The 18,018-nt window shown below is 40.0% G+C and overlaps 2 protein-coding genes and 2 pseudogenes across 5 annotated transcripts; all 4 read right to left on the reverse strand.

Moving 5' to 3' along the window:
• Positions 1 to 2,975: 2,975 nt before the first annotated feature.
• Positions 2,976 to 7,105, reverse strand: LOC306643160 (UPF0729 protein C18orf32). 2 transcript variants are annotated; one of them, XM_079109095.1, is made up of 3 exons: positions 6,930 to 7,105; positions 3,504 to 3,691; positions 2,976 to 3,106 (listed from the first exon to the last, which is right to left on the reverse strand). In XM_079109095.1, exons 2-3 carry the CDS (start codon positions 3,666 to 3,668, stop codon positions 3,041 to 3,043), a joined length of 231 nt encoding a protein of 76 aa, XP_078965221.1. In that variant the 5' UTR covers positions 3,669 to 3,691; positions 6,930 to 7,105; the 3' UTR covers positions 2,976 to 3,040. The 2 variants fall into 2 exon arrangements, with proteins under 2 accessions (XP_078965221.1, XP_078965220.1); XM_079109094.1 differs by having other exon boundaries at positions 6,853 to 7,103.
• A 1,588-nt stretch (positions 7,106 to 8,693) lies between these two features.
• Positions 8,694 to 12,140, reverse strand: RPL17 (ribosomal protein L17). The gene is made up of 6 exons (XM_079109096.1): positions 11,588 to 12,140; positions 11,457 to 11,497; positions 10,887 to 11,021; positions 10,538 to 10,636; positions 9,366 to 9,557; positions 8,694 to 8,872 (listed from the first exon to the last, which is right to left on the reverse strand). The coding sequence occupies exons 1-6, from the start codon at positions 11,625 to 11,627 to the stop codon at positions 8,825 to 8,827; spliced, it is 555 nt and encodes a 184-aa protein (XP_078965222.1). The 5' UTR covers positions 11,628 to 12,140; the 3' UTR covers positions 8,694 to 8,824.
• A 2,883-nt stretch (positions 12,141 to 15,023) lies between these two features.
• LOC306642827 (transmembrane protein 126A-like) lies at positions 15,024 to 15,787 on the reverse strand (annotated as a pseudogene). Its single transcript has one exon. The product of its transcript is annotated as a transmembrane protein 126A-like (transcript).
• Positions 15,788 to 17,269: 1,482 nt separating this feature from the next.
• Positions 17,270 to 17,735, reverse strand: LOC306642837 (large ribosomal subunit protein eL21-like; annotated as a pseudogene). The gene has a single exon. The product of its transcript is annotated as a large ribosomal subunit protein eL21-like (transcript).
• Positions 17,736 to 18,018: the final 283 nt, after the last annotated feature.

Here is an 18,018-nt window from a genome sequence, read left to right on the forward strand (position 1 = left end):
AAAGAGAAAACCAGTGACATGCCCAGGTTGGGTTCTGATTACCATTTTTTCTGGAAAAAAATGTGCAAGTTCTCAATCTTCTTTGAAGTAAAGTCCCATGAAAATCATTTTGTATCTGGGGTTCAGAATGTTGTTCTTTGGCCAAACGGTCTAGCCATAAATCATTTGTGGGCACATTGATAAGTATTTGAATCTGGTGACATTTAAATTAATTATGTTTTTGTTCTAGTTGATCTGTTACAAACATGCCACGGAGGTTTTATTTATCCAACAAAGGGACAAGCATGACACTCTAGATCCAGGTCTCCACTTTTTAGAGTCTCTTTTTCTTTCTTCCTAGGACCCCAGTCTCACGCTTGTCCAACTACTGGGCCAAATTCTTTTTCTCTCTTGCTCCATGTGGTCATTTCATAAGAAAAAGTTCACCTGTGGTCTTCGCGTCTTTCTTAAAGCAGCAGTCAGCATCAACAACTAATAGCTTTGAGGACAGAACAAACCAGAAGCTCCCTGTGGAGACCAGGAGGAACCTTCTCTCCCCTTCCACTCTGTGACTGAGTGAATTCAGGACATTTAGCTTTATGGGGTTCAGGAGGCTGGAGATCAGTGATTAAAAGTTCTTTTTAATAAAGGCTGCCTAAGACAGCAGCAAGTCAGTGGATGATCATTTTGAGAAAAATGCTGACTCACCCACGTTTCCTAGGAAAGGATAGCTCAGTAATGGAAAAAGGTGACGAAGCCCAAGTCTTTCAGGTGAGCCTTGAATAATTATGTGAGAAAATGAGTATGACTCAGAGAGAGATAGGAAATGTAGCTAGAATTTATCAAGACAAAAGTGAATTATTGAAAAATAGGTAAATTAAAGCATCATGGTTTAAGGTGAGCAAAATTAGGACTTTAAAACAAGCTCACAAAAACTGATCAGTTCAGACTCATGCTCTCCACTTTTGCTTAATTATTTCCAATAATGTATTACTAGCAATTATGGTATTACAAAGGACTCCTCACTGTAAGTTAAGGAGATCTTAGTCAGGTGTGTGGTCCATGCCTATAGTCCCCAGCTGCTTGGGAGGCTGAATCAATTGAGCCCAGGAGTTCAAGACCAGTCTGGCCAAAACTGCAAGACCCAATTTTGGCCGGGAGGGGACGGGGGTGGGGTGGGGGGGGCAAAAACAAAATCTTGAAAACATAGACTTGCCATTTAATATGTCTAAACTCTATGACCTGTTTTCTTGATCACTTCAAAGTTTCACAAATATCCAATAAGTTCATGTTGTTCCCTTGCACAGTGACAAGTACAATGTATTACAAATGGTAGATCTTAGTAGCACAGCAGCCCTCAAGCATAGACTGTCAAACAGTAGGACTGATATTTTGGGGAAGGGTGCACTGGTGTGGTACTGGACAGTAGTTATCAAACCCAGTACAAGGACAGTTGATGAAAGCATTTCTCAATTAGCCATCAAAATGAAGAAAACATGTTCGGGTGCACACTTGTAATCCCAGTGGCTCAGGAGGCCGAGACAGGATGATCACAAGTTCAAGGCCAGCCTCAGAAACTTGGTGAGACCCTAAAGAAACTTAGAGACTCTGTCTCAATATAAAAAAGGGTTAGGGATGTGGCTCCGTGATAAAATGCCCAATACCAAAAAAAAAAAAAAAAAAAAGAAAAAGAAAATATGGACAAAATAGTAAATTTTTCACAAAAATAATTTTCATAAATTCATGGGCTAGTGTTATCTATTATCCTTACATTATTTTATTCTTTTGCTATTAAAATGTCTTATGAAATATTGGTAATCAGTGATTTTTTTTTCTTTTCTTTGCGGCACTGGGGAATGATAAACCCAATGCTTTATCACTGAACCCTTTTTCTTTTAAGACAGGGTCTTGCTAAGTAGCCAACGGTGGACTTTAAATAGAAATCGACCTTCTCAGTCTCCCAAATTGCTGGGATTACGGCATGTTTCTGGTTGGCTGCAGCAGAAAAATTGAGACCTGCTGATTTATATCACATGAAGTCCAGGGTGGGTCCACAGGTTGACAGGCACATAGTTTAATGTAATCTTAGTTAAGATCCAGGATTTCACTGAGGACCCAAGGGCAAGAGTGCCTTCTAATTCCTTTGTTTTCAAGGAAATAAATATAAAGATATATCTCATCATCTTTGAATATGTACATATCCCTAAATAGAACTAAAGAAGCCCAAGATGAAAGAAGACCCCAGCATGTAAGAGCTCAGAACAGCCAAGAACTGCCCAGACAAGTCACTGTTATTGAAACCACTCAATTATGTCCTTCTTGTCATGCAAAGTATGTTGTCCCATCATTTGTAGATGCCACCTTAGTATTGTCTTATGATGTGGCAAATAATTTCTTTTCAAATATTTGATAAAGACTTTAAAAAGAACAAAGAACCACAATTAAATTGAATGTTTAATGCATTTGTAGGAATAGAAGGAATGCAAAAGCATTATAATTTTATAACACATTAGACATGTACCTAAAAGATGTTTCATTTTTCAAAGAAGTTTCCTCTATATCCTTCTTCTCCATTTTCCTCAGAGCAATAAACAGTAGTTACTTACTCTCACAGATAAACTGCTCCATTGTGTTGGACAGTATTTTACCTTTATGTTTCACATCATTATCATCTGTATTATTTCACAGTAAAACTTACTCCATTCAAATTAAAAGGACCCGTAGAATTAGAGCAAACAGCAGTCAAATTCATGAGGATGAATGCTAGAGGCCTGAGTACTGAGTATTTACTGGCATAAACCTATTTATTCATATTATTAAATCAGCAATAATAGAAATAAAAGCTACTATAATGAAAATGGAAACCAGGAATGAGGTCATTAAATATAACTAAGTACATTTTAAATATAAATACCATGTATTTTCTGTTAAGTATCAGATAAATAAACTCTCTATCCAAAATTCTAGTTTCAGAGAAAAAGGTCAGAGACAATTACAAAGAAGGTGCTTCGTGTTATCAGGTCCATTTTAAAAACAACTGAGATCCTTTGGGAAAATTGCGTTAGTCTTTTTTTTTTTCATAGATTCCTGTTGGTCCTTTTGTTGGTAATCCATTTCTGTCAGCATCCTAAAATAAAAAACATTTTAAGAATTATTATAACAAAAAGATACTCATAATAAGAAACATTTCTTAAAAAACAGACAACTTTAGAATGAAACAATTTTGCTTCCAGAATGCCTAAATTAGGCATGCCTAAGTTAGTACAACAGAACACAAAGTTGAACTTAACAAGCACCAATGCTAAAGGCGACAGAGTTGTCAAAGTATTAATTTTCAAATATCTTCAGTTTGTTTTGGCCATAAGTCAAAGGACAAATGCACTAATCCTTTTTCTAATTTAAATTCTTAGTTTAAATGTTAATTACCTGAGAACAATTATTGAAGCTTCTGGCTCCAATGGTTAGTCTCGAACAACCCTCCCCCCCCTTACCTGCTCTTATTCAAGGCATTTGAATGTTCTTACCTTAAAGTCTACTTTGCCTTTGTTTTTATCATTGGATTCTTGTACAGCTTTTCTAGGCCATATGCGACTAACAAAAGGGGAAATCATAGGGTATATGTATGGCTCCAGGAATTTTTTGTAGATCCAGAGAAGAACAGGAATGACGATACAAGGAATGCACACCATTGTCCCAGGCTCAAGCCCCTAAACTGTTGATACATATGAGGAAAACATTAGTTCACCAAAGAATAGTGACTGAAGAACTTTACTTAGATTAAGATATCTGAAAGGGTAGGGTGTGGTGGCACATGCCTATAATCCCAGCTACTTGGAAGGCAGAAGTAGGAGGATCACAAATTCAAGATCAGCCTCAGAAACTTAACTTTCTCAAAAGAAAAAATAAAAAGGGCTGGGGATGTTCCTCAGTGGTAAAGTACCCCTGGGTTCAAACCCCACTACAATAAAAAACAAAAGAAAACAAAACTGAAAGGACTATTTCTTATAGTGAAGGAAAAGTTTAAAACCATCATTTCTTTATTTCTTTTAAAAATTATTTATATGCTCTACCACTGAGCCACAACCCCAGCCACCAAAACTATTATTTCTTAAAACAAGAGTTCATTAAATAAAAATGCTATCTGCAAGATAAGGAAATAAGACAGCAGACAAGAATAATGAGATGGCAGCATCCAAACCTTTTCAACCACTGTTCCCCAATCATAAATTTGATGATAAAAGACACCAACCCTCAATAGGTGCAAAGTAGTTCACATATACCAACTCATTTAATCCTGAAAAAGCCCAGGAGGCTGGTGCCTTGCTATCTCCAATTACTGATAAACAAATGGAGAACAAAAATATCGTGACTTATACTCCACCAAAGTGGAGCGTGCACTTGGCGTGAAATAACTCACAAGTCCCAATCTTCAGGGACTGATAATATAAATTAGCCATAAGACACTAAAGGCAAATTCTGTAATCAAGACATCACCTTGGAAGAGCCTGAAGCTACAAATCAATTGGCCTTTACCAGGCAACAGCTCCTGGATGCTTTGTTTTTCTTTCTCTTTTTGTGGTGTTGGGGACAGACCTTGAACACACTAGGAAAGCCATCTTCATTTGGCTACACCCCCAGTCCTATTTTTTGGTTTTAAGGACATAATTTAAGGTGTGCTAACTAATAAAAATCTTACTCAATATTACCATATAGGTAAAGTTCTAAAAATTAACGTGGCCAATTTCTTTGGAAATTATAAATTCTATTTGGAATTTCTGAAAAGTAGCAATTTCTTAACGGGCCAATAACAGTAACATAACACAATTAAGCCAAAACATCTTTTAAATTTACAAGAATTTTTAATCCTCTAAGTGTACCATTCAGGGCTTTAAAAAGCAAGCAGCTTCAGAGCAGTGCATAAGGCATAATTCAGTATGTTAAAATCTCTGATTTCCAAAATATTATAAATTAAGTAGTATTGACTGGTAAATACGTCAGCACCATGAGTATACTAAGCAATTTTAAATTGTTCACAATTCAGGTAGTAAACAGTTGTATTGATAATCCAATCTCAATGTGCCTTTGACATAATTTACAAATGAGATGTAAATATACATCAAGGAATGGCCAGTTATTTTACAAAGAACCCAATAGATTCTTTGAAATAATCCCCTAATCGAAGTAATACTTTTTAAGAATTTACCAAAGTAACCTGTTGCAAAAATTTAAATAAAATATTCTCTGATTAAAATATGACAAACTAGCCACGCATGTTGGCACAAGGTGTAAGTCCAGCTCCCTGGGGAGGTTGAGGCAGGAGAACCCCAAATTCCAGGCTAGCCTGGGCAACTTGGTGAGATCCTGCCTCAACTTAAAAAAATTTAAAAGAGCTGGGAATGTAGCTCAGAGGTAAAGCTTCCCTGGGGTTTAATCCCCACTACGTATTGGAGAAAAAAAGAATAAAAAAGACAAACTAGTACTGAGTCTCAGAATTTTTCAAGGGATCATTATTTTTGGCCACTGATGGTTAGAATCTGATCTGAAGAAATTTCAGAGGTAATCTGATTTGGGTCTTGAACTTTCTTATTGGTACTATGGCACAATAGTTACAGACTTTGGCTGGCAGATACCTGGATTTGAGGGGGACATCACCATTTTCTAGGTGATGTTTCTGGGCAAGTAATTTTTCTCTTTTGTAAAATACAGTGCCTTACTTTTTCTCATTTGTGAAATACAGACAATGATAGTACCAATCTTACAGGAATGCAATGTAGGTTAAATAATGCGAATACAAAGCTCATCCTGGGGCAGTGGCACACACACGTAATCCCAGTGGCTCAGGAGGCAGAGGCAGGAGGACGGCAAGTCCAAAGTCAACCTAAATGAGGCCCTAAGCAATTCAGTGAGACTCTAAATCAAATACGAAAAGGGTTGGGGATGTGGCTCAGTTGTTAAGCGCCCCTGGGTTCAATCCCCAGTAACAAAAACAAAAACAAAAAATGCTCAGAACAATGTCAGCACATATTGTAATTTCGGTATTATTTTTAAAAGAAAAACAAAAGACTCAAAAGTTGTGTTCAGAGTAAAGAGAGTTAAGACCAGAATTTCCTGTTATGGTTTCCTAGCCCAAGACTACTGATTTTTCCTTTCAAAAAACACAATGGTCAGTCATGTTCTCCACCTTCTACCAAACCTTCAAATCCAAGTGACCCCTTGCAGAACAACGGGTAATACTACCAGCACTAGATTATGCCGGTGACTGGCAATCCATCTGAAAGATTCATTTTTACCTTTGCGGTCGTTTGAAGTAAGATCGTATACATTATGTTGTAAATAAACTCTCAAAAACAAATGCTACTAACCGCTTATGCTACAATTAAAACTTTTTACGCATTTTTAGCTCTTTATAAAAGAAGCTACTGGTATTTTATCTTTTAATCCTCATGATTGTCTACAGGAGAACGTGGTTTTAGAAAAGTCTAGAAGGTGGCAAGGACAGAATCATTTTAACTGTTCTCCAAGACACCAAAGCGAGCAAATTTAGAACTGCTGCAGAGCAATCACCTTTCATTCGACTCGGTCCAAGATGACAGTGGAACAGAGGGGAAAAGGCAAGGCTCCACCAGAAGTAGGTCAGGTGGGGCGGGCCAGAAAGCCACTTCGCTTGAAGAAACCCAGCAAGCAGAGGTTGAGTCAAAGACAATTGAAAAGACAGAAGGGAACAGCAGGACCAGTGGCGAGGATCACAGAAGGGAAGCGACACGTACACCACAAGGCCAAGGCGGGGAACGAAACTAGCAAGGAGAAAAGGAGCAGCAGGACCGAGGCCCCGAGCGGGCGGGTGGAAGGGACGCGCGTGGGGAGCGAGTGTACCGTGAGGCCAGGCGGAGTGTATCGGGAGCGCAGGCCGCCGCAAGGCGCCGGGCAGGGCGGGGAGGCGAGCCACGCACAGGCCGAGGACCCTGAGCGCCGCCGGGAGGAGCCTGCGGAGCTGCTCAAAAGCGCCCCGGGAGCGCGGAAGACAGAGCCCACCTTCCTGCCCCCGCCCCTGCCAGGCGCACCGAAGCCGGGCTCACCCGCTGCGACAAAGCCACCAAAGCAAAGTCCGTACTTCCGGGAGGAGGGACGAGCTGCCGCCCAGCCAATGGGCACCTCCAAAGGGACTGACAAAGGGTGCTGCGTCAGTTTGAGGACGCACAGGACGTAATGGGGTCGCGGGGCTGTACTCGCCGGGACTTCCGGCGCTGCTGCCGGGGGCCAGAGCCAGCAGGCAGGGAGGTAGAGCCCAGCCTTGTAGGGCGGCGCTAGATGCAGCTCCTTTCCGAAGAACTCTTGAGCTAGGGCCTATCCCAGAAAGCAGCATTCAAAACAGGGATTCTGGAAATGACGCCGGGAAGCGGCTCACCCACATAGGAAAGGTTAAATAGGCTGGCTGCAGACGCACACTTGCTTAGGTTATTTGCTTATTTAAGTATCTTAAAATGGAAGGGCAGGGATTTGGGGGTAAACTTTAAACCTAAGATAGGGGTGTAGCTGAGTGGTAGAACACGTCCTTGCCAAACGGATTCCATCAGCATCACCAAATCTGTTGCTTAGTAGAAACGGTTATTACCACTTCACCTACTTTAGGATTTCATAACCAGACTGGTGCTGGTGAGAATATGAATATGGAACTACTGCTGGTGGAAGTCTTTTGACAGTTACTCAGAATGTTGAGATTATCCTATGATCAAAAACTTGCACACCCTAGTTCACAGCAATAACAAAACACCCAATTGTTCATGAATATGAATACATGCTATATAGTATATACCAACCCTCAAAACATGCTGTGAAAGCCAAGTCAGACACCAACTCCATTTTCATGAAATGTCCCGAAGAGGCAAATACATACAGAACATTTTTAGGGATGAACAGGGTAAATGGACAGTGAGAATCAACTATTGTTAAGATTCTTTTATGGGGGCTAGTGTTGTGGCTCAGTGGTAGAGCACTTGCCTAGCATGTGTGAGGCACTGGGTTCGATTCTCAGCACCACATACAAAAGTGTCCATCAACACCAAAAAAAAAAAGAAAAAAAAAAGAATTTTTGTGGGCGGGGTGTGGTGATAGATGCTTCTCATCTGAGGCAGGAGGATTGCAAATTCAAGGCCAGGCTCAACAACTCAGACTCTATCCCAAAATAAAAAAGGTTATGTAGCCAGGGTTAAATTCCCTGTACCCCCACCCCACAAATTCTTTTATGGGACAAGGAGTAAACGCTAAAATCGATTGTAGTGATGTAATACCTCACCAAATATGCTGCCCTCTGTAAATGAGTTATATGGTATGATAAATCTCAAGACTCAATACAAAGTTTCAGAAATTTCCCCTTATTCTAATTCCATTTTATATAAAGGATCAAGAGAATTAAGATAGCACATTTTGGCCTGTCCTAGCTACTTCAGAAGCTGAATGATGACTTTGATCCTAGAGGTTCAAGGCTAGCCAGGGAATAAACAAGACCCAAAAGAAAAGACCCCCTTCCCAAAAACCCAGTCATCAAAATTAGTGGGGGGGCTGGGGTTGTGGCTCAGTGGTAGGATGCCTGCCTATTATGTGCAAGGCCCCAAGTTCTATCCTCAGCATCACATATAAAGGTATATTGTGTTCATCTACAACTAAAAGTATTTTAAAAAGATCTTAATTCTTTAAAAAAAAAATTAATGGTAAAGGGCAAATAAAAACTTGTTTCTAATTTTAGTCATAAACATATTTGGTCCATCCTGTGAGAACACCCAAACTATTTACTAACTTAAGACAACCAACATTCTTTTATTTTATTTGCATTTATTTTATGCTGAATTTATTCCCGTGCCATAAGTTTTTGTTTCTTTAGTTTCTTCTGGGATATCTGGGAAAGAAAAAAAAAAAAAAAAGAGACCATTAAGTTTCTAGGTAAAAGCCACATTAAGTCTTGGGAGGACTTCATTTTATACTCAAGACACAGGAAGCCCAGTTGTAAAGACAATGGGGGAGGCAAGGACAGAGGGTAATATTTACATGATAAAAATCTACACATGCTAAATCCATTAATTGTGAAGGGGAAAATGGAGAACTACTCTCAGGTACATAGCTTAAGGAAATAAATGTGATCATTTTCTAAAAAGTTTGAAGTGACTATAGAAACCTAAGTGAGACTACAGATAATTATATGCATTTGATATACTGAATACAAAGTCACTTTTATTATTAGGCAAGAAACAAATTAGGATCATGAACAACAAAGTGTTAAAGGGTTGCTCAGAATACTTTCCTTTCACGGTTATTCCAAAGGTGTCCTAAGATGGTCATCACAGCAACCATAGTATACACCAATGAAACTAAGCAACTACTTAAGTAATTACCTTTTTCTTCTGTGCAACCTCCTCTTCTGGTTTAGGAACAATCTGTTCCTTTTCAGTGAGGATCATCTCGATGTGGCAGGGGGAACTCATGTATGGGTTAATCCGACCATGAGCTCTATAAGTACGGCGGCGCATCTTGGGTGCTTTGTTCACCTGGATATGTTCGATGACCAGAGAATCTACGTCTAAACCCTGCCAAGAAGGAGAACAAAATAAGGTAACATCTTTCACTTTCTTAATGCTATAAACTACATTATAGAGAAATACTAATCCCCAACCATGCCTTGAATCCGTATCTGAATAAATCATTTTTGAAAGGCAATCCTTTAAGACCTTTAGTGTGTGTATCTTTTTAAGATGCTGCCTCCCTTCTGAGTTACCTCCACGATGTTGTTCTTACTGTGCTAGGTTAAGTGCTCTACTACTGAGCTATATCCCCAGCTTATCACCATGTTTATGTGACCACCCTTAAAGCTATTAAAGAGGGTTGAAGACTGGCACACCTGCAACCCCATGTTACTCAGAAGGCTGAGGCAGGAGGTTCTCAAGTTTCAGGCCAGCTTATAGTAACCTGAGCAGTAACAGTCACCAAAAAAGGGGGGGTGGGAATGGTGGCAGCAGCTGGAAGCAGCTACAGAAGAGCACTCTTGGGTTCCATTCCCAGTGAAGGAAAAAAGGATGGGGATGGAGAGGTAAAGGATAATGTAGAGTCAGTTTCTACACTTTACACCAGTTCTGATAAATGTGAAAGGGTAATAGATAAATTTGTTCTGTCAACTTTATCATTGTTTCAACTTCTAAATTTAAACGTTTTCCCTCATTACAAAAGTAGGCAACAAACCACATTAACCACCAATAAGGCAATAATTTGGATAATTTACCATACTACTAAAAAAGTTCCATTGCACAAGAAAAGTTAAGAGTGTTGGTAGAAGAAAATGTTACTTTTGGAAGTACTGGGGGAATAAGGGATAAAGTTAAACCAGAAGTGTGGAGAGACAGCAGACCATGTTTGTGAAAATCTTTAGACAAAATTTTGGACTTCTGGAGACAGAAAGCAGATTTTAAAATAAATCTTTAAATGAGAGATTTAATCAGAGCAAGACAATGATATAATTCTGGAACAATCACCTAAGTTGTATATACATAAGGATGTTTACAGTTTGAGATACCTTAAGTTCAGCATTACTCTCTGCATTTTTAAGCATATGCAGCAAAAATTCAGCACTCTTTTTGGGCCACCGTCCCTGTGTCCAGCCCCACTGTTTGGCCTAAGAAAACAAAGGAAGGAGATTAGTAATTTTCCAGCTTAAGTGATCATTAGAACCATGATGAATTTATTTTATCCAACACCAAGGTTGCTCAGCACATGGTTTATTTCACGGTTAATCCAAAGGTGTCCTAAGATGGTCATCACAGCAACCAGGAAAGCCTGACAAAAGCAGACTCTAGCCATAATTATACCAGTTGATCACCTTTCCTTACAATTTGTCTTTTCAAATAGCAACTAAGAATTCTCACCTGGGCACACCTACCAACTCCACCATTGTAACGCCGGAATGGCACACATTGCTTCTTTAAAGTGACATCCTTCAGGTACTTGGTAGCTTTTCGGATATGCATACCCTTGATGGCCTGCGCAGTTTCACGGGTGTTCTAAATACAAGTAATGAAGTTTTGGTTAACCATGTCAAAGTATAATTTTTTAAACAAATATTAAATATCAGAATGTCAAAATTGTGAGACATGACTAAGTGCCAGGAAAATTGAAATTGGGGAAATTTAATCCTAACCCTGCATATATCCACTGTAAAGTGTTTAAATCCCAACATCTTATAATTGTGTCTTATCTTGATTTGGATAGTTGTTTCTCAAGTAGTTCTCTGGTACTTTTATTCAGTTTCACAAATCCTGAATCAAAGTGCTCATAATACACTGATGACCAATATATAAATAAAAGGTGGCTGCTCAGAACGTATTAGTTTTCATGGTAAATCCAAAGGTGTCCTAAGAAAGACATCACTGCAGCTTCCATGTAAGGATGAGTAACACTAGAACATGTGGAAACACATTGGATTAGGAGTCCCATACCTTAAAGTGAACGCGAAGATTTGAACCTCTTGATTTGCATGCTAGAATATAAAAAATTTTGGGTTAATTTTAGGTATACTTTTGTGCTCACCCCAAAGTAGGAATTATAGGCCTGTGTCTTATTCACTTACACTTTGTGGGGTTTTCTGGGTCAAGAGAGTAGCGGACCATTTTCACAGATCACCTGGAAGGGGGCACAACATACTTGTCAGTAACATATAGTGAAGTTTCAGTAAGTGTTAAATGACATTAGACGCTGCTCAGAGAGTAGTTGTTTTCATGATTAATCCAAAGGTGTCCTAAGAAATGCCATCATCGCAGCCATTCTTTCCCTCCACCCCGTGCTTTCGTCTCTTCTCTTCGCATCTACCAACCTCTACCGCACTGATTACACGAAAGAGCGACTCGAACTTCCATCAGCCCACTCCTGCCCCTTTGGAGAAAAACGGCTAGTTTCGAGCAAACCGTGGGTTTTTTAGACCTAAGATGCTGCCAATGCCCATGATGGTAAAAGCCAACTCCAATCCTCCCCATCCTCCTTCCTCTTTATAGAAACTCCTTCACTCACACAGCTTCACAGGAATAGCCTTCCCACACGCAGACTTTTGCACTATCACCCACTTTAGGTAGGAGTCATCCAATATGCACTTAATTGAAAAGAATTTGGTCTAGATCCGCCTTCATCCCCTCCAAACTTTCTCGCATACTGGCCACCACTCACCGCGGGACACTGGACCTCCACAGTCGGAGTAAACACGAAGCACGATTGCCCGTACCCCTGGTCACTGACGAGCCCCTCCCTCCCCCGTCCCCATCCATCACGTTCATCTGCAGGACTCAAGAGGCCGGCCGGCTCCCGAGCGCCAAATCGGGCGCTCTGCCACGTCTCCTCGCACAGAAGGACATCGCCTCCAGCACGGAACCGTAGACCTGGGAGTTTCCTTCCTGGGAGACCTGGCGCCCGCCATCCAGACACCAGGATGGCAGTGATGACCCGAGGATTGAACACTCACACCAAGACTCCAGAGAAACACTCACCTGAGGCCGCTTACAGGAAGAGGAAGAGGGGTGGCTTCTGGGAGAATTCATGAAAACTCGACCTCTCGCGAGATTTCAGGCTGAAAACGAGATCGGGGAGGGTAGAAAGGGAGTGTAGAATATGACACGTCTTAAACGAATTGCTTCGTTAGAGATCGTCTAAAAATTCTTTTTATTTGGTTTCCAGAAATAAATTTATAGATTTTAAATATCGGTCAATTAAAAACAGGTTTGTGGTTCTAGGTTAGAAAACATGTGTCACTAGACATGACTGAGAGACATTATTTAGTCGTCAACATTCGTTAGGTTTGATTTTGTGATTATGTACCACTTGAAAGTGATTTAAAACGGCAATTAAAAAGAAAGGAGCCGGGCGCAGTGGCTCACGCCTGTAATTCCAGCGACTCGGGAGACTGAGGCAGGAGGATCACATGTTCAAAGCTAGCCTCAGCAACTTAGAGAGACCTTGTCTCAAAAAAAATAAAAAGGGATAGGTTTGTGGTCCAGTGGTTTCACCTTGGATTCAACTAAAAACAAAGAAATCCTCTTTATCTCCTTTCGTTTTTGTTGGTTTTTTGGTACTGAGTATTGAACCCAGGGGCGCTTTACCACTGAACCACATCCCCAGCCCACATTTTATTTATTTATTTTTTTGAGATAGGGGCTTGTGAAGTTGCTGAGGCTGGCCTGGAACTTGTGAACCTCCGTCTCAGTCTCCCCTCACTGACATCACAGGCGTGTACCACTGTGCCTCGCAATTCCCTTTGATTTGCAAACACTTCCACGTGTAATTCTAATAGATAAAGATTTTCTTTATCTCCTACTCTCTCCTCCTCCTTCCCTCCTAGTTTCACCTTTTAACATAATTACTATGTCATTATCATACACAAAGCAATAACAACAATAATGCCTTAATATATCTCATACCTTAAATTTGTGATCAGTTTTTTTCACTTTCAAAAATGTTTTCACAGTTTATTTGTTCAAGTCCTGATCCAGATGATCCAGGTGAAATCCAAATATTGTATTTTTTTTTTTTTTAGCTTGTAAAAGAAGTAGGTAATTTATTTTGACTTTTAAGTTTTATACATGTACATTTTTTTCTCTCCAGTCTTTTTGTTTTTTTGGGTACTGGGGGTTGAACTTGGGTACTTTACCACTGAGCCACATCACCAGCCTTTGTTTTCAATAATTTTGAGAAAGGGCCTCCTTAAGTTGCTGAGGTTTGTAGTAAACTTGGAATCATCCTTCCTCAGTTTCCCAAGTTGCTTGGATTACAGGTATGCACCACAGTATCCAGCTTTTCTCTCTACTTTTAAAAGTAAAGTATATTTGATAGAAAACTTGAGAAATCCAGAAAGAAAGCAAATAAAATCACTCATAACTATAATTCAGAGGATAGTCACAGTAAAATTGTGCCATATTCCCTTGTCCCTTGTGTATAATGTTCTTCTGGTGCAGGTTCGTTGTCTCAACTGGTATCATTTCTTATATTAAAAATACATTTTATGTGCCTATTGAGATAACAGATCATCTTTGCTTTGTGCAAAATTGAAAATGTATTTTAAGTCACTTGAATTTTAAATTTGGCAACTGTTTTCTTTAAATAGGCTAAGAGCATAATATTGCTTAACATTTAAGTCACTACATTTGAAAGGAGTTGAGATACGCTCAGAATATGATATTGGATAGGATTTAAGATTTGACGTGGTACTTTTCTGTGGTGACTAAGTTGCTTCATAAGAAAGTGCTAGTCTAGATGTGTGTTGTCCAATACTGTAGCCATGTATCCAGATTTTAGGTGCTAGTGGCTAACAGGATACCTTTCATCACAGGTTAGACAGTGCTGATTCAGGTCCTATTATAATGAAAGAAAATGGTTTAAAGAACTAGGATGAGAAATATTTGGAAGAATACAACAGATCACTTAAAAATTTAAATGTTCTCTTAGTGACTGAATCCATGAAGATATGTCGGAAAGCAAAACAAGAACCAATAGGAAGAATATATACCTACTATTTGAGTGCCTGATGTGCCAGGTGCTATTAGGTAATTCATGTATGTAATACCAGTCTTGAGTGAGGATTAGAAGTTAGTTAGCTTGCTTAGTACATATGTACAAAAAGGAGTGATTCAAGTCTCTGATGATAACTATCCCACCACAGAGAGAAGCTTTAAAGGATGAACTTTGTCTATATCTTACAAAAATAGAGCTTTCCAAGAATATAGATTAGCATTGATGTCCTGTGAGGAAGGTTATAAGTTCTAAAATTTTATGGGTTAATGATACCCAAGGTAACACCCTGAACTGAGGAAACAAAGTAAAAGTAACATTTGCTATGTCGATTTTTGTTTTAGTTTTCCTGTTTGACTTTGTGAAGTCTTCATGGAAAATTGCTGAATTTTTTCTCGTGTGTTACAGTCCAGATTCACTGCTTAATGTATTAAGAGGGCATCTTTCTTGAGTCCAGCCTTTGTTGCCCTGTGTGTAGCCTTTTGTTGTAGGTCCCAGAATTATACGTCTTAAGATAAATTATAAGTCTGTTTATTTTTAACATTAGAGTTACAGGTTGTCTTTATAATTTTATTTTTGTATACACATTTGCTTAAAATCAGTGAATTTCTAGACCAGGTTCAGGTAACTGAAGGGCCTTTATAAGTACTTTGTATTGTCTAGACCCAAGGTATGCTGGAAACGTAGTCTGAAGTAAAATGGGAAATAACATCCTTCCGAAGATAGGCTTAGAAATTCTAATCCAGTAAGTTAAGGTGTTTCCTTTCTCTGGTAGCAGAGCTGATTGATACCTGGCTGCTAGGCCACCATTTACAGGTATAGCCAAGAAAATAGGGTACAGTCCTCCTAAAACAAAACCAATATTTCCACTCCGTGTCACGATACAGGTTTCACAATGCAGCTCACCTGTACTCAAAGGTAAACTTACAAAACCTTTGAAAGATGCATTTGCTGTCAGAAATGGGAGCACTGCCATTGTAAACCAGCAGCTATTCGGGCCTGTGTCACATGTAAGATGCGACGAAAAAGACTGTTTGCTATTAGGCCACAGAAAGCAGCATTGAGTCCAACATATGTGGATCTGTGTTCAAGTAGATTCCTTTCTGCTTCTGGTAGTATTCAATTTTTCTGGCTATGATATCAAAAATTGAGTTTTCCCTGATGGTATTATGTGGTTTATGGTTTTCCATCTTGACCCTGTTGCTCTCCTCCCAGCAGCAGCGGGTGACTCTCCAGTTCTTCCTCCAACACGCCGGGGCTTAAGCTACAACCTTTACTCCGCTACCCAAATATTGTATTTGAGAGAGACCTCTTATGTCCTTTTATGTCTTTAAAAAAAAAATTTTTTTTTATATTGGGGATTGAACCTGGGGGAGCTTGTCGCTGGCTCTTTGCGGTTCCAAAATCCGTGGATATTTGTCACCGCCTGCAGCAACAACTTGCACGGGTCTTATGGGTGGTGGAGTGGAAACTGAGGCACTTCCATCTTTCTCTTTGGTGCACTGCTTTCTTGCTTGTTTATAGAGGATAGAGGAAATGAGGTTTACTTGCTTTGAGAGGAGAGAGAGAGAGACCCCGCTTATCAGAGAGAAAGAAACTTTGCTTAAGAGAGAAACTTTGAAAGAAAGACAGGTTTTTCTTAGAGCTTAGAAGGAGAGAGGCCTGCCACGCCTTAAAGTCCTGCATCCTGTGAACTAAGGGTGTGTCTACCTAAGGTCCCCTAGTGATGCGTCTCAGTTCTCCGTTCCGCAATCTGCCTTCCGCAGCTGCCCCCATTCGCTGCTGTGTTTTTCCCTCTGGCTGCTTCTAATGGCTGCTATAGCGTGTTTTTCCCTCTGGCTGCTTTGCGCGTGTGTCTTCTCCTACTAGCTTTTCTGGTAATGGCTGCTGCTGTCTTGCTCGCTCAGCCTACGCTTATATCACCTCCAGGACCCGGAGAGCAGGGCCACGCCTCTTACGCAAAGATTAGGCCAGTCGCTCTAGCAGGCAATTAGTGCTCCAGAACACATGCTCATACATTGTGTGTGTGAAGGAGAAAATCACCTGAGTGTGCTTATGTCAATTAACCTCCTCGCTGCGGATGTGATCAGGCGCCATCCTGGCGCCGCCAACATGGCCCAGCCCCCAACAGGAGCTAAGCTACATACCTAGCCCTTTTTATTTCTTATTTTGAGACAGAGCCTTGGTAAATTGCTGAGGCTGGCCTTGAATTTATGATCCTTCTGCTTCAGCCTCTAAAATTACTGGGATTACAGGCCTACACCACTGCCCCAACTCTTAGGTCATTTTAAATTTGTAACTATTTATCTTCCTCATACTCTGTAACCTCCCATTCCCCATTCCATGCCAACTATTTGTGGAAGAGATTGGATCATTTTGTTATGTATTCTTTATTTCAGGATTTGGCTAATTGTACTTTCATTGTGTCTTTGAACACGATCTTCTATTCTTTTTTCTTTTTGTGGTACTGGGGATTGAACCCAGGAATGCTCTACCACATTTTAATTTTTTGAGACAGGTTTTCCTAAGTTATTGAGGGTGGCCTCAAACTTGAGATCCTCCTGCCTCAGTCTCGCAAACCCTTGGGATTATAGACCAATACTACTATACCTGGGGTTATATTTAAGTATCTTGAAACTTAATCAGATTCACTTAAAATTTTTTTCCACTTTTTTTAGTGCATTATAGTGGTACATATATTTTTATTTTTTTAAAGTTCACAGGCCTTTATATTTTTTACATTTATTTTTGCCAAGAATTCTTAGGGAGTAGGTTCCAGCAGCTCAGGCTCCTTTCCATTTGTCCTCACAAGACCTGCTTCTCTGGGTGGAGCAGGCTGGCACTTCAGCTGAACCCAGTTCCTTTCTCCTTGGCTTCCTTCTTTTCCTGATCATTTCCTTCACATGTGTCAGGAAGCTGTCTCGGCTCTTAGAGTGCTTGACATGCTCAATACGCACATCAGTTCTCTTGGCAAGACTCTTGCCCTTAACTTGCTTACTCACAACAATGCCAACAGCATGCTGGGTAACACTGCAGACTCTCCCAGTTTTGCCATGATAACATGAGTAGGGCATTCCTTTTTGAACAGCACCCATTCCCTCAATGTCCACAATATCACCTTTCTTGTAGATTGACATATATGTGGCCAAAGGAACAAGGGCCTGTTTTCTAAAAGGCCTAGAGACCATATATCAGGTTCCTCTCCTCTTTCCCTTTGTGTTCGTCATTTTGGCGAACTACTGGAAGATGGCGGTTCCAGCCGAAAGGAACAGTGGTACATATTGATAGGATTTATTGTTACATAGTCATACGTGCACTTAATATAACAATATAGTTTGGCCAATATCACTCCTCAGCACTTTCCCTTCATTTCAAGTTTTTTGATAAGAAAACTTCACAGGTGTATTTTCTATCGTATTATATCAAGAGGTACATAATGTCTTCTGATTGTCTCACTTTTGCTGATACTAAGGTGGCCAAGTGCGTTCAGGAGTTGTCACCCTGTTCCCT

The sequence above is a fragment of the Sciurus vulgaris genome, assembly GCF_902686455.1.
Source record: "Sciurus vulgaris genome assembly, chromosome: 13".
In the NCBI taxonomy this organism is placed as follows: domain Eukaryota; kingdom Metazoa; phylum Chordata; class Mammalia; order Rodentia; family Sciuridae; genus Sciurus; species Sciurus vulgaris.

Bases quoted from the DNA above. Each gene is read 5' to 3' on its own strand.
- RPL17 (XM_079109096.1), bottom strand. From the start codon at position 11,627: ATGGTCCGCTACTCTCTTGACCCAGAAAACCCCACAAAGT. The intron at 11,022-11,456 runs GTATGGGACTCC...ACTTGTATTTAG, and splicing joins ATCTTCGCGTTCACTTTAAG to AACACCCGTGAAACTGCGCA. The intron at 9,558-10,537 runs GTATCTCAAACT...CCTTCTTGGCAG, and splicing joins AGAGTAATGCTGAACTTAAG to GGTTTAGACGTAGATTCTCT.
- LOC306643160 (XM_079109095.1), bottom strand. From the start codon at position 3,668: ATGGTGTGCATTCCTTGTATCGTCATTCCTGTTCTTCTCTGGATCTAC. The intron at 3,107-3,503 runs GTAAGAACATTC...TTTTTATTTTAG, and splicing joins AAGGCAAAGTAGACTTTAAG to GATGCTGACAGAAATGGATT.